This window comes from Glycine soja, chromosome 18 (genome assembly GCF_004193775.1).
Source record: "Glycine soja cultivar W05 chromosome 18, ASM419377v2, whole genome shotgun sequence".
In the NCBI taxonomy this organism is placed as follows: Eukaryota; Viridiplantae; Streptophyta; class Magnoliopsida; order Fabales; family Fabaceae; genus Glycine; species Glycine soja.
In genome coordinates this window covers 46,787,743-46,804,145 of record NC_041019.1, presented here as the reverse complement: position 1 = coordinate 46,804,145, position 16,403 = coordinate 46,787,743, and the positions used below count along the sequence as shown (strand labels likewise).

The 16,403-nt window shown below is 34.5% G+C and overlaps 1 protein-coding gene across 1 annotated transcript; it reads right to left on the bottom strand.

Annotated features, from left to right (window-relative positions):
* Positions 1-9,325: 9,325 nt before the first annotated feature.
* On the bottom strand, positions 9,326-15,979 carry LOC114395444 (acetyl-coenzyme A carboxylase carboxyl transferase subunit alpha, chloroplastic-like). The gene is made up of 11 exons (XM_028357227.1): positions 15,636-15,979; positions 14,899-15,254; positions 14,695-14,769; positions 13,925-14,032; positions 13,636-13,796; positions 13,398-13,512; positions 13,159-13,313; positions 11,123-11,174; positions 10,973-11,041; positions 10,633-10,710; positions 9,326-10,543 (listed from the first exon to the last, which is right to left on the bottom strand). The coding sequence occupies exons 2-11, from the start codon at positions 15,214-15,216 to the stop codon at positions 9,623-9,625; spliced, it is 2,052 nt and encodes a 683-aa protein (XP_028213028.1). The 5' UTR covers positions 15,217-15,254; positions 15,636-15,979; the 3' UTR covers positions 9,326-9,622.
* Positions 15,980-16,403: the final 424 nt, after the last annotated feature.

Sequence of the window (16,403 nt, the reverse complement as noted above, 5' to 3'; positions counted from 1 at the left end):
ATGTTTTATTCTGTCGAAGTAATTACTTTCAAAGATTTTTTTTCTACATGAATATATTTAATAAATTTTATTTTTCCATAAAAAATAATATTACTTCCATAAAACAATTTTTCAAATGAACTAGTATTAATTTAATCATTTTACCTTTGTAATATTTAATAGAATTGACAATAAAAAAATCATATAATATTTTTAAAATATAAAAATATGTTGAGAACAATTATAAAATTTGCAAAAAATATAGGTATTTTTATAAAAAAAAATCATCATATTATGTGTTGTATAGAATTGTGTAATTTTTTTTAATGAAAATATTAAAAAAATGTTCCAACTAAAGGAATTTTTTATCCGCCACTGATTAGTATGTTATAAAAATACTTGTGCATGTATATATATAAATGCAAACTATTTTTCTTTTTCAGACAGCATACTATTATATTATATTATTATGTATAGTATTAATAATTCGCCACTTCAAATATATCACTAATACATGTATTTTTTATTGGATTAATTAAATTTTTATTTTTTCAATTTTTTTTTGTCAACTTTAATCTTTTATTATTTTTTCAGCATTATTAGTCCCTCTAAATTTTTTATCTCTAATAAGTGCAATTTATGGAATCTATGTTGAGTTTTTTTTTTATCTCCTAATGATTGTTATCACAATGTGACAATATAGTTAAACAATTCATACATATTTTTCTCTAATGTTATAGTTTTACGTAATCTTTAAATGATTCACTTTTACATGACTCACACTTAAATGATTCTCCTTCAAATGATAAGAAAATGTTTTTTTAACCATAAGCAATAACATTAAAATCTCTTCTAATGATAAAAAAAAAAAAAAAAACTAAACTAAACAATGATTTCATAAAATAAAAAGGACAAATAGTTATTTTTGTCCCTGAATGTGTAGAGCGTTGACACATTTGTCCCTGAAAAATAAAAATTCAAATTTTAATCTCCGTAAGTAAAAAAAGTACGACAAATTCATTCATCTATTAATTTTCGTTCATTATCGTTAATGAAAGAGCTTATGTAGCACATTCATGGACGAATTTGTTTACACATTCAGGGATGAAAATGGTTATTTATCCAAAATATAATGTAATCTTTATTTTTCCCCATTTCTTAATCGTTGCAAGCATAACATTACAATAAACGCTTAAAAAATAGGAAAGCAAGCATAAGTTAGAGCAATCATAATAATAAGCATAATATTGATTAATAAGCATAATTTGTCAGTTGCTCTGAACTTTCTATTATGACAAAGTTGGGTCTCATTTTTTGTAAGGATTAAATTAATCAAGTTGTTGTTGCTACTATTCATCTCCTTCCTTTGTGCATCCAGAGTTTCGTCATCAAGTTGTGAATCATCGTCAGTCCCTCCGTTGTTGCCCTCAGTGGTCGTCGTGTCATCACGACAGGCTCGTTGTCGTCTCCGCCGTAAGTGTTGTGCTCCCTACCCCTCTTGTGGTGTGATTGTTTTGCAGATTGGGAAATCTGTATAACTCATACAGATTGTTCAATTTGTATATCTCATATGGATTGATCAAACTGTATGAGTTATACGGATTAAGCAATTCGTATAAGTCATACGAATTACCCAATCCGTATGACTTATACAGATTGAATAATCCGTATAGGTCATATAGATTGTGTAATCTGTATGATTTATACAGGTTGCTTAATCCATATAACTCATACGGATTGCTCAAGTCCTTTGATCGCATGTTCCTTGGACACTATATTGACTTTTGTAGAGAGGTGGCATAAGAAAACTAGTTGTTTCCATCTTCTTGTGGGAGAGGTGACCATCACCTTCGATGATGTGACCTCTTTGCTTCATCTACCCATCACAGGCGCCTTCCATAGCTTCGAGACTCTTCATGTTGACGAAGAGATGTTGTTGTTAGTGGAATTACTTGAAGTGAGTGTAGATGAAGCCAGAGCTAAGATGGTACAATGTCATGGGGCATATGTACGATTATCATGGCTACAAGACATTTATCATAGCAAATGTGATGTCGCACACTGGACTATAGTAGCTCTCGAGCTTATCTATTGCATTTGCTAAGTTGCACTCTTTTTGCTAACAAGAGTGCAACACACGTGCATGTGGTGTTCTTGGACGCCTTTCAAGACCTCACCTACAGTGGAAGCTACGCATAGGGAGTTGTCACCCTAGTACATATGTACGACAATTTGAATGATACATCTAAGAGCAACGACATACAACTTGCTAGATATATCACACTATTACAAATAATTATCATGAAAGGAAACCATGTGCTTGCCGTTGGACCTCTGGGAAGGCATTACCAGTGTCGACTGTTGGGATTTTCCTTGCAGTTACTTTTTGGTCCACTTTTTCTTTATACAAATATGTTCAAGGGAAACCTGGTTAGCCGGAAAGCACACCGGATCGTCAAGTATTTAAAATTAAAACGGATGAATCCAAGTATCAAATTCAGGGAACTAGTCTAAGACAGGGTTAAATTCATATATAAGGCATTGTTGAAAGAAACATTGATAATTGATGATTTGGAACAAAATTAAACTAAGTCTAGGCTAAAAACAGTAAAAATGCAAATAAGTAAAATTGACAGTAGTAGGTAGAAGTGTTGAGTCTTTCTAAAAAACCAGCTGATGTATATAAAGATGTTTCTCTAATCAATCATGCTTTTGTGTTCTATGTTGTAGCCTAAATTACTAAACCTTGATCCCTAGTTGGACTGAATCAATCCAAGCTTCGTCCTCAGATCCCTCTTGTTGGACTGAGCCCAGTTTAGACAGCCTTCCTAGGTTTAGACTAACTTAAACTAAGCTTCATCCTCATATCCCTCTTGTTGGACTAGACTTAGCTTAAATAGCTTACGAAAGTTTAGCCTAATTTACCCTAAGCTTCGTCCTTAGATCCCTCTTGTTGGATTAGACTTAGACCAAACAACATTATTGTAACAACATACTTAAAACCAAAACTTCATCCGCAGATCCCTCTTGTAGGACTAAGTTTCAATTCTGTTTCATTCAAGTTCTAAGGCAACAATACATTTCTCAATGCTAAAGTCACCTAACTATGCATACAAATGGATGATCAGACCAAGAGCATACATAATTTAAGCACTAAAAGAAGCATTGAACACAAGAAACATAATCAATTAGATATTAAAGTAATTACATCAGTTGTTCTTCAGAAATCCCCAACAAAGGTGTTTAGCCAGCCATTATAGAAGAAACCCTAACAATAATGAGCTTACAAAACCTAGGTATCTCTACAAAAGTTGCTCCTTTTGCAGCCTCCAGAGCTCTTTTCCCCAAATAGGCACTATGGTGTGCTTTGGAATGTTGTTGTACCCAAGGTGTAAAAGTTGTATCTAAAAATTCTATACCCTAATTCTCTGTACCCTAATTATGCACAAGACAGACTTTAAATAGGCTCTGAATTTGCGACGTTGCGTTTAGCGCCACCCTCGTGCTTAGCGCGAGTAAGTGAATTTGAGCTTAGCGCCAGTCATGCACTAAGCCTGGCTGAAGACAACTGTTGCGCTTAGCACACTAATTTCACGCTTTGCGCGCGACCTTGATATTGATGTCCTGCCAGATTCTTTTGTCGCGTTGAGTGCGCTGAAGCTACACTTAGCAAAGGATGCGTGCTTAGCCCATTGATGAGCTAAGCTCAACTGTCACTTTTAACACTTCATGACTTAGCCTTTTTTTCACCTGAAATTGCACATATTTCATCATTAAATTCAAATGAAATAATCAAGAGACAATTTTAACCATAAAATAAGATTTATTTACAAAATCACTGCAAAATAACCATAAATTGGGGAACTATACAAGTTTTGGAAAAAGTTTTATATACAAAAGTTAGTCATATAAGACGACTAACATCGACGTATCAAAAGCGTCTAGATCGATTGATGTCTGATGGTGTTTGTTGGATGTCTCACGGTGGCCACCGTGCAGTTAGAGAGTTCGAGCTGATTTCTTGTTTTTTCGAACATATCCGATGGGGTCCCGTTGTTGTCATACACCGACCAAAGAAGGTTGTGATGCATTTTAGGTATGTTCATACTACTCCTCCACACTCTCTGGATTCAAGATTACGTTTAGAAGATATTGACAACGGATGGATGCACTTCTCTAAGTACCTTGCACCGGTGGGTCAGATTTGTGTTGTGCCTGAGCAATGTGCGTTAGACTACATCGACTGGTTCTACATGATTTCGCATCCCTTCATGAGGCCGGCACAGCCTGGGGATCTAGTTAGACATCCACCTATCATGCAGATGACACGTATGTGGAACCAGATATTCCTCAGTACCTGGTGGCGACAACAGCTATGGAGGGAGCACATGCACATGCACCTTCTCATGTGGAGTAGCCTCAACATGAAGTGGTAACATATATTCATCTTACTCTGAATTTCATTTTATTTAAACATGCAATATGGCTAAACCTTAGCCATTGTTGTGAATGCCATAGGAGGCTTGTCAAGCAATAGCTGAAGGGTTGGAATAGTTGCTCAACCTAAGGATAGTGACTGAAGGCACAAAAGCATACAATGTTATGGAAGACTTCCTAAGGATTGCTAGAGGTGTGACTATGGACCGCAATGTATATGTGCGGTCGCGACAAAGATGGCGCATGGAAGACGCATGAATACATTTAGAATTTTTTAGGAAATATGTAGACAATGTTTATCATTTTATTTTATTTGACAACATTTTTATTTTACCAATTTTATTTAAAATCTTTTTTATATTACTATTGAACCATTTATATCATAGGTTGTGAATTAAACCATAAACCCTATATTCCACACTAACAAAAATTTTAATAAGTTTTGAATTAACCCTAAATTGTAACTAGTGACATAAAACTAAACCTTAGTCGGTAAAACCCCTCCTTTTTATGTACAACTCAACCCTAATTGGTGGCGTAACACTAAATCCTGGTTTTAACGTAACAATTAACCCTAAAAACATGTGTAACACTAAATCCTAGGTATTATAGTAACCTTAAATCGTTTGAACGTAAAGTATAATACATAATTATATGAATTTCCAATGAAACAAATGTATATTATTGTAGTACATGACAATTACATAAGTAGCTAAATCTTCATTCTTCACTTAAATCAACATAATTTGTTTTCAACATCATCAAATTTTTGTACTGTTGCATTCTACTAATATATGGAGTTGGTCACTACTTTGCTTGAGGATGACAATGTCTAGACCATAACAAAGCTAGAGGCAGTAAGGGACAACGGTCTCTTAAAAAAACCTGTTACACATGCACAATAAATTTCAAATTATTATAATACGATTAATTTCATAAATTAAAAAATAGGATTATGATGCATTTACCTGAACAAAATGATTGGCATACACATGTCCGATACATATTATGCGATGCACAAAAGAATCTGTTGGTGGTTAACTTCTAAGAGGAAAAAACGCCATGCTTTATTGGAGAGACAGAGAAACAAGGATGACATTATACCTTGATGCAATGACATATCCCATGTTGGTTATATTCATTCACTTATCCATGGTAACCTGCATGTTACAGTTATGATTACATTTATTTAAACTAAATGTTAACTAAAAAAATAACATAAATTACATACCATGAATAATCCATCAACAAGGAGGTTGATATACTCATTATACCATTTGGCAAGTTCTTTAAGCAAATGGTTGTGCACCAAAGACCATGAATCTTCACCGATACCTAATAAGACAACAATTGCACGATATCCACAGTTACCGTTAGCTTTGACATCGATAATGTTTTCAATGGAATCATGAATGCACGAATGAAATCCAATATCGGCATAGTCCTTCTTGGAATTGCTTGGTCAGATGATGATGTATTACGTTTGACTGAAGAATTACTATTTTGCACAAAATTTAAAGCATCAACATATTCCCAATAAGACGGATCACGCTTTGTTGATCTTTGATGTTTGGTCATTGGTTTCTTCTGAGCACATTTGGAATTGGCCTTTTTTTTGGAGGAGAACACATAGAGTTTAGATCAGGGTAGGCAATTTCTTGGAGTTTACTCTTTAGAGTAACTTTGTCACAAACATCAAGTTCTTCAAACCGCTTGGATATGGTTTCCATCTCTTCTGTTATGCTAACCTCGAATTCAGATAACCCTTGGCCTAAAAAACTTAGCCTCCGACAAAACATATGGATTGTCTCAAGTGGTATGGTACCAACAACATATCTAGATAGCTCACATGCACATAGAAGACCGTGAGTAGTTCTCATGACACATCCACAGCGGGAAGGGTTTTTGTCAGCATAATGTACACACTCAAATTCAGCAACAATCTAATTTGAAGCATACCTTGATATCATGTCAAGTATTTTCTTGTAGAAGGTAACTTTAAAAACATGTCCAACCACATGTTTACTTGTCTCAAAAGTTTCCTTAATTTTAGTGTGTTGCAATGTTATCATGTTGTTCATAGCTTCCCAAATACTACATAGATCTCCAAGGCTATTTTGTAATAGTCTTTTTAAGGCACAATGAACATATTCAACCCTACATATGAAATATACAAAAAACAATAAACAAATACAAGTATTTTTATCCATTAAGTCGTAAGCCCTAATAAAAAAATGATAATTTTCATACTTTTTTGTTTTTGTGTTTCCTAAATGCATCACTCTTATTCATCCAGACTTTAATAATATTTTCTTTGTGGGGAATTATCCATGTTTGGCTGACATAGTCAACAAACATTGGTCATGGTAAACAAGCAATTTCAAACTTCTTAAGGCAATCATCGAACCAGTCCTCGGAAGGACAATCAACCTAACTCCCCTAGACATCCATCACATAATCTCATGCATTTTTTTCACCAACTAGGGATTTATATTTTGCCTTGACATTATTGTCAATGTGAAACCTACACAAAAAGTTGGAACACTCAGAAAATACAGTTTTTACTGCATTAATCAATGTTAGGTCTCTGTTGGAAACAATAACTCTAGGGAAGACATCACGTCTTAGAAAAAGACCTCAAAACCATTCTAGAGTCTAGACCATATTATTTGGACGTTCTCCCTCTAAATAGACAAAACCAGCAGAGAATATCATCCTGGTTGGTATTTCACCAACAAAGTCAAGTAACGGGAGTCTGTACCTGTTTGTTTTGTAGGTATTATCTATCAAAAATACCAAATTATAGGCATTGCATAACTTCACTGCATCAGGATGACACCAGAAGATATCACACACAACATCTTCATCCTTTAATCTATGCCATTGAATATACTAATCTCGTCCAAGAAGCTTCATTAGTTGTTGCATTTTAGTATCACTACCTCTTACGGAAGAACGATATGCACTTCTTGCATTGTATATTTGTTTGATTGTTGTATAATTATTGGCATTCTACTCCTTCAGCGTTAGCAAAATATTTTTTGGTTTCACCATTGACTTTATCATATCAACAATAATTATTTTTTCATCTTTAGTCAATCAACCAGTGTATGGATGTCCAATTAATGACTTTGTCATTTCATGATTGTGACTTCCACACATTAACTTCATCCATCATTGACCTCCAACCACTGGTTTCTCACGAAGCTTAAAGGAACATCCACATTTCCTATTGTCAGCATCTATTTTTACAAAATCTTTTTTCGTAGACCTATACTGACCACTCCTTTCACAATCAATTAAGACAAATGAAGTTCTTCCTCTCATACCAGTGTTTGTGTCTCACCTCATAATCACTGCCACAAATCCAATTTCATAAGCAACAGATCGAGCCCAATGTAGAACATCATCTCGGGTAGCAAACACCTACAATGCAATCCACACAAGTTTAGTCTTCAAGGGACATTCATTTAATTACTGTAATAACAATAAATCATATTAATACTTGAAAAGTATTGAACGCATCAAAACAATCAACATGTTCTTCATTCACACCAACTTCATCTTCATTTTGTTTATTCATATAAACTTTTTCAGACATTATATTATCATACATCCATTGATCTTCGTCCATCTTAACAAGACATTGAAAATTTTCAATCACAAACAAACGACCTCTAACCACACCATACATATACTATCACATGAAACCCTAGGTAATTTTTTAACTACATATAATATTATAAAACAATAAAATTGATAACCTTATATATTAAAAACCAATAACATCAACTTTTCCTACTTAAAATCCATATAATGCATAAAAAATTATAACCTAACCATATGTACCAAAATAAATTATATTATTCAACTTAATTCTAATCCATGAAATTATAACCACAAAAAACAATGAATTTTAGACCACAACAACTCAAATAAATTATACATAAATTATAAGTGTAAATTATTTTACAATTAATACCATTTCCAAAATATAAAAACAAATACTTACAAATTAACTATCAAATTACACTTATTTAAAAATATTTAAAATAATAATAGTAATTACATTTCAAATAAAAAAATAAATAAACAATTTTTCTTACACATTAATTTTTATAACAATCATATTAATATATTTATAATTTAATAAAAGTAAAAAATAATATTTCTTTTAATTATAAATAATATTATAAATTCATATAACTCAAACGGATTAACCAATCCGTATGAGTTATACGGATTGAATAATCCATATAACTTATACGGATTGACAATCTGTAAGTTATATAAAACTTACGGATCAATGGATCTGTACGTTTTATATAACTTTTAGATTCTTTAATTTGTATTTTATGCGGAAAATTAAAAAAAACAAATAAGATGGCGTACCTCCGTTAACAACCAAATCAACCACCGTCACAACCACTACTTATTGACGTACATCCATAACACTTCTACCTCGACCAAAGCGACACAATGCACCTCTCACAACAATGAAAAAATCAGAAGAAACCAAGAAAACGAACAAATGAATGCATCACTGTAAAAAAAATAAACTTAAAAGGAAGGAGAAAGCAGGTAGCAGGTAGGGATTTATTGCTGCGTGCACAAGTAATATGACTGGTGAACCTAACAACACCCAACATCTTTTATTCAGTTAAACAAAACATTTTACAAGAAAATTTTTTTTTTTTTTTACAAGAACCATTTTCAAAAGACATTTTATGCGGACCAAAACAAAAAAAAATAAATTAAACCAATTATAAATAATTAAATGTCGTCATGAATTTCTTATAAATGCAGGTCGATACAAGTTCATACCAACTACACCATTTAAGCAAATAAACAAGTAGCGCAACATTGTCAACCCCTTCCCTCAGAAACCAAAAAGTAGGGCTAATAATTCTTGCAAATAACATTACAGCACCACGCGTCATATTATTACTCGGTTCCTCAAACTCAAACAATTTATACAATGTTCATCCAAGTCTATTCAGGGAGAACTTTAACATTTTAAATAATTAAAAAAGAGCAAAATGAACATGAAAAGAAAAGAAAACATAAAAAGTCAATCTAAATATAACTGCAACATTGTGACTCAAACAAATACAAAATGGTTTTCAATTTTATTCCCTCTTCTGGTCCTCTATTGGAAGATTATAGAAAAAATATTAGCCACCATTAACACGGTATCTCCTTAAAATTACCAAAACATGTCTCTAAGAAGTATGGCCATAATAATTTTAGATGATTTTTTAAATATAAAATCACCAATTCTATTATTTGATTCTGAATCAGGCGTCTCTCCAGCCTTAGGAAGCTCCAATTTCAATTGCAGTATCTTGCTCTTAATATCATCCGATGAGTTTACCAAACTTTCAATTTGATTTTCTATTACTTCTTTTACTTCTTTTACTTCTTTTAGTTCTATCATAAACCCAACGATTTTCTTCTTCAACTCGTCATCCAAATCACTTGCCGAGGATGCACCAGCACCTTTAATTTCAGCCTTTAATGCTTCAAATGTTTCCCTTATTTTTGGATCATTCAAGGCATTATCAACTTTTTTCTCCAACTCTTGCTTAAAGGTGACAGCCTGATTGTCCTTGTTTGCATCTGAAAGAAGCTTTACTTTACATAATTCGCTCAGATACTTAAACTTATTCTGCAGCCTACCATAATTGGGAGCTGCACGCAATTGCTGTTCAAACTCCACCCTTAGCTTTTCTATCTTATCCTTCAGCAATGGATCAACAATTTGACTATCTGCATTTGCTTTTGAAACTTCCTCCCTTAGTTTCAGCAAACTGTCTGTCAAGCCCGTGGCTTTAACTGCCTCAGAGTATTCTAGACCGACCTCCCTTGCCAGTTGCTTTAGCATCTCATCCAGATCTAGTTTTGGAGGAACAGGAGAAGATTCCTTAGCTTCCAAAACCTGTTGCTTCAGTTTCTCAACCTCAACTTCTAGTTCAGCATCAGGAATCTTAGCAATAGATAGATCCCTCTTCTTCATGTTGGCTTTTCTCTTGGGATCTATAGGAATACCTTCCTGGAATCCACCAATCTTTCTGAACTTAAGCATGCGATGTTTTAACAGTTCTTCTGTGTTCATCTTCGTGAGTTCCTACATAATGGACAAGAGAAAGTTCCAAAGTTAACACATGCGTTAACATATTTGTTTTCAGTATAACACTTGCTGCCTGCAAAACTTACATCCATGGTTTCTTTGATAGCCTTTTTTATCTGTTGAGAGGTCCACTCTGGATCTGCATGTGCACCACCAAGTGGCTCCTATTGAAAAAACAAAATGAAATTCTATTTAGCTTCTATTCCCAAGAGAATATTGTTATCAATCTGTAATTTCAAATGTTTATATTATACAAGAAAGGATAAAATTAGAACAAATCCAAGCAGGAGTTAAAGGTTTGACAAATTTGCCTTAACACTGAAATACATATGACCTATATACTCATATTTAAACCAATAAGATGATAAATTCCATGTATGTGAATAAGATTTAAGAGAAAAAGCATAATTAACAGTAGCTTCTTACAGGTATAACACCGTCTGCAATTTGTAATTTGCACAATTCAGTGGCAGTAATCTTCAATTTCTCAGCAGCCTGTAAAGGATAATAAAAAAGAAAATAGTTAAACTAAAATATTATGAATCGAAAGAGTCAAAGTACTGGCATCGTATATACCTTTGGAGAAGCTTTGGCGGTCTTCCACAAGATTGCTGCACATGCCTCTGGACTAAATCATGTAATAAATAATGGTCAAACCAGCAGAACAAACAGCAAGACTATTCAATTTGTAAAATTATCAATAATAATGCAAGTAGTCAACCATATCACTCACTGACTTTCTCTCTCTCTCTCTCTCTCTCACACACACACACACACATACACACACATATATATGAGAAAGTATCAAATTTTTTTTTGATAAGCAAAACTAATATATATTAATATAAAGGGAAAAGTACAAGTGGTACTGATATATGTACAATGTGTCCATACTATCTGAAAACCTATGGAAACCTAATTCAAGCTTTATTGCAAGAATTAACTCTCCATAGGTGAGAATTAGTAAAGACACCTTCCATCAAAAACCTATAGGACAATCCCCCCCTGATTACAAAACCCAACTCTTATGTTGCTTGCCCATGACTGAAATGGAATATCAAATCCTTTTTCCAAATTTTTGAGCCAACTCCAGCAGAAGAAAATAGCATCCTCCATCAGCTTTTGACCATTAAACCTTTCATTTGCAAATATAATTTTGTTTCGATGAAACCAGATGCGCCAAGTTAAGGCAGTCCACCATATTTGCCATCGCTGAAAGATAATACCCTTGAGATATGGCAATGTTGAAGGAAATTGTATCTAGGTGATTTTGGGAAAACAGCCTCTATATTCAGCCAGGTCAATGATTCCCACCAAAGAGGCAGTATTCTGTCACAATTAAAAAACAAGTGGGATACCTCCTCCTCATTTGATCTCATCAAAATTGTCTTCTAGTAATTGGGAAGCTAACACTTTGTAAGCACTGCCCACAGTGTAATCCCCACAAGGATCTAGCCTCCACCCCCTCCTATCCCGCTGATCAACCTGCACTGTCACAATCTGAATATCCTCCATGAATTTTGCAACTCTGTCCACCTCCACTTCTCTAAAAAGCCTTCTCCACTCTAGGTGCCATTCCCATCCTCCTGCTGATGCTATCCCCATCTGCTGAATTGAATTCTGTTGCTGCTGAGATATACTATATAGACGAGGATATTTGTCTGCTAGCGATTTTCCACCAGTTAGCCAACCATCTTCCCACAGTTTAACCATTGCTCCACAGCCAATTTTCCATTCTATAACACCTCTGAAAAATCTCCCCTCCCCAGAAGCATTACAGACATGTCTTAAATCCCACCCCCAGATTGAATCAGAGGTATTTGATCTGGATTCATCCAGACTTCTCCAGCTCTCGTGTTTGGAATCCAAAACCTTCACCCACAATTCCCCCTCATGATGGAAAAGGTTCCAACGCCATTTCCCAAGAATAGTGCAATTGAACTTTTCAATATCCCGCACCCCCAACCCACCTTTCTCATCTGGAAGACAAATTGTCTCCCAATTTTACCAAGCAATTTTCCTTTGGTCTGAATTTCCACCCCATAAGAACCATCGCTGCAGCCTCCCCAATTTGAAGGCCACTTTCTTCGGGACCCATACATGGTGGGTTGCGATTGAATGACTGTGTAAGAAATGAAGAAAACTACAAATATAGACCATTAGATCGTATTTTTAACTGGTGTCAAAGATTGTGCTGCTTTTTTAATTTGTCCTGTTGTGCACAACACACTGACCAATATCGTCACTCATAGCCTCTATTTCTCACACTGCCCAACATTGCCAGTCATACTCTCAGACTCAACAACATACCTTTATAAGGCTTTAGGTGTGGTGGGAAAAACAATTTCATGAAAGAATTCAATTGCATGTGGCACACAAATCATAACTTTAAGCATTTCATATATATTGTAATTGGGGTTTATCCATTTTTTTGTTAATAAGGAACCAGGTTTCTATGATTCTATCAACCTTGAAACTTCGGCTATAGATAATTGCAAGAAGCTCTACAACATTCATCCAACATGCACAGGGGAGGGGGGAAAGGCATATAATTGAAATAATTATTACAATACTATAAAATTTGCAAATAGTAGAGTAAAAAATTAAATCACCTGGCAACATAAAAAACAGCATTTTCAAGCATGAGTAATTTATTAGCACATCCAATGGCTAGGGCACCACCCGAACCACCTTCTCCAATAACTATAGATATAACTGGCACCTTCAGACCAAACATGGATCTCAAATTGTGAGCAATCGCTTCACCCTGCAAGCATGAAAATCAACAAATGGGTTAGCCTTGTAACAGAAGAAAGCCAGAGAATCTTAGAGAGCCTAACTAGCTACATACCTGTCCTAGTTCCTCTGATTTAAGGTCAGCATATGCCCCAGGCGTGTCAATGAAAGTAACTATGGGGAACCCATGATGATCTGCATATTCCATCAAGCGAAGGGCCTTCCTGTAACTGTTTGAATTGAAAATTTACCATCAGTGTCAAATGCAGATAAAATCAATGTTAATTAGAGTTTCTATCCTATCTTAAATCTAGTCAATTTCTTGTATCAACTAGAGTTCCTCGTCAACATACCCATGAGGAGTTGGCATCCCAAAGTTACGCTGAATGTTTTCTTTAGTATTTCTACCCTTTTGGTGACCGATGAACATGTAGCTTCTACCATCTATAGTCCCTAGACCAGTAACAATAGCAGGATCATCATAACCTGCCCGATCACCATGGAGTTCAACAAACTGAAACACGAGGAAACATGGAAATTCGGTTAAAGTGGTTCAATAACAAAAAAGCAACTAGAATATGTATTATGAAAATGAAATAACTAAAATATTGAAGTTAAAAACAAAAATAATACTTAGAAGACCTTTTCAGTTATGTTAAAGACATGATCAAGGAAAGTTGGCCTGTTAGGGTGCCGTGCGATGTTGACCCGCTGAATAGGAGTCAGATGCGTATACAGATCCTTTAAAGCCTGAAATAATAATGCGAGCAGTGAAAGGATGAGACTTTTACCAATTTTACTGTTCAAATTTTAGGGATTGGGAGGAAAAGTTAAAATAACACAAAAAAGTATATATCTGAATTTTGAATAATGTAACTCTGAATAATTTTATTACAAAACAATAAACTTTACCCCTACTTACTGATAATACAGGTAAAGAACAAGTGTAGCACAAGCCTAAGTCAATAAAACTCATCATTCTAACACAATATAACAATTAACAACACAATAATATTCTTTAACACAAGATACCCTAGTAGTTACTTAAATGTAAAGAAAAGTATCATCTGGCAAAAGAGAAGCAAAAGAAAACAAATAAATAAATAACCCTCTACGGAAACAGTTGAATCTGCATTTCAGAGAAAAAGATATACTATAAGCTACTAAGAAGTCACAGGGCATTTGTCGTAAATGGATAGCCAACATGAATGACAGTCAGGCTTAACTAATTTGCTTAAGACACAACTAACCCAGTGTGGGCTAAAAATATGCTATATATTCAATCTTGCAAACAACAAGCAGAGAGAAGCATGATGGCAATTTTCTCATGAAAACTCTTATCATCGTCAGTTTGCTCATTCAAGTAATCCACTTTTCTTAAGAACAAAACGTATTTGTTATAACAGTCAAACCTGCTGGTACTTGTTCTCCAATGAGAGAATCTGATCACTGAAGTCCAGTCCAGTTTCGTTCGCCATCTTCTGTACCTGTTTCCAACCATAAATACCACTTATGTTAGCCCATTAGCAATAAGCACAACCTCCACGAATCAGGCAAATACAACATATTCATTCTCGCTCGAGCAAACAAAGCACACAGATTAAGTTAGAAGTTACATCAATGATCTTCTTTTGCAGATCAACAAGAGGCTTTTCAAAATCCAAAGTGACAGGCTTTGGCTTCTCCTTGAGTGGCTTGAACAAGGAAAGGTGGCTCAGCACCCCACCTTTCACATTGGGATCAGGGTTAGCAGGCCAAGGATATTCATGCTTCTTCACCTTCCTCAGCTTAGCAGCAACTGTAAAGTCCCTCCTCTTCAAAACCAACTTTCCCTTCCCCAAGGTTCTCAAAGGAACACCATTGAAACCGCTGGTTGAACTCCTCAGAAGATCCGAAGCAGAAGCACCAGAAAGAGATGCAGAAGAAGCAGCCATGTTTCCCCTTCCAACTCAATCCCCCAAATCAGCAAAATCTAAAAACAGAACCAAAAACACAAGAGACCCAGAATAAGATCACCAAAACCAACACTCAATAAGGAAACAAAGAGACAAAATCAACAAGACCCAGAAAGGGAACTCGAAAAAAGAGTGAAAAAGGACAGACTTTATCTGGATCCAAAAGAAAACAAAAAACAAAAAAAAGTCTCGTCATGAACCCATTTAAGCTACTTAACTAATCTCCATTTTCACAAAATCCAAGGAACATCGAGCAAGAGTTTCAAATTCTCACTATCAAAAAATACCATAAACCATTCATTCAGTTCAGAACTCATTAAACAAGCTCCTGAAATTGAGGAGAGTAAACTCCATTATCAAGGAGCAAAAGGGGGAGGGAAGTTTTGAAGGAAAATTACCAGGGAGAAGTTGAAGATCCAGAAAAAGAGGGAGAGAGAGGAATAAGTGCAATCTAATTCTAACGGTAAGAGAAAGAGAATGCGATATAATTAAGGGTGTATTAAGGGTGTGTTTGAGTGAAAGAACTTCGTAGAGATCGTTAATGAAAGAGGAGAGAATATGAAAGTAAAAAGAAGTTGTTGTTGTTTGTCGTAGGGAGTAGAAGGCAAAGGAAACAGATTGGGGTTTTGTTGTTCAAAGAAGGAAAAAGCCAAACCCCAGAGTGATGGAGGCGATACTTCTTATGCTGCTGCTATGAGTGAGTGAGTGAGTGTGTCTCGCAACTCACAATTATGAGCCAGCTTTTTTTGGTTTGGCAGTTAAACTATACAGACTTCATTCTTTCTTCACATTATACAACACAAATTCTATGTAACAAAACAAAATAACACACTAGCATTAACATTAAACATAAGAATGTACTTACAAGTTAACATTAAACATAAGAATGTACTTACAAGTCACACAACACAACAGAATATGTTACCCTAGACTCGAGAGATGGAAATTTTGGGTGGGCACATATATGTTTAAATTTTAAGGTTTATTTATTTTATGTAATGTGGTTGAAGAATTCTAAGTTGTGGTTGAATTAAAAATGTCTCTAAATTTAATTTTTAAAGTAATTATTAAATAAATAAGTAATGTTATTATATAATAAATAATATATTATTTTACAATTGTATTCTTCTATTAATAAAATATATTTTTACTTTTTAGTTTCATAA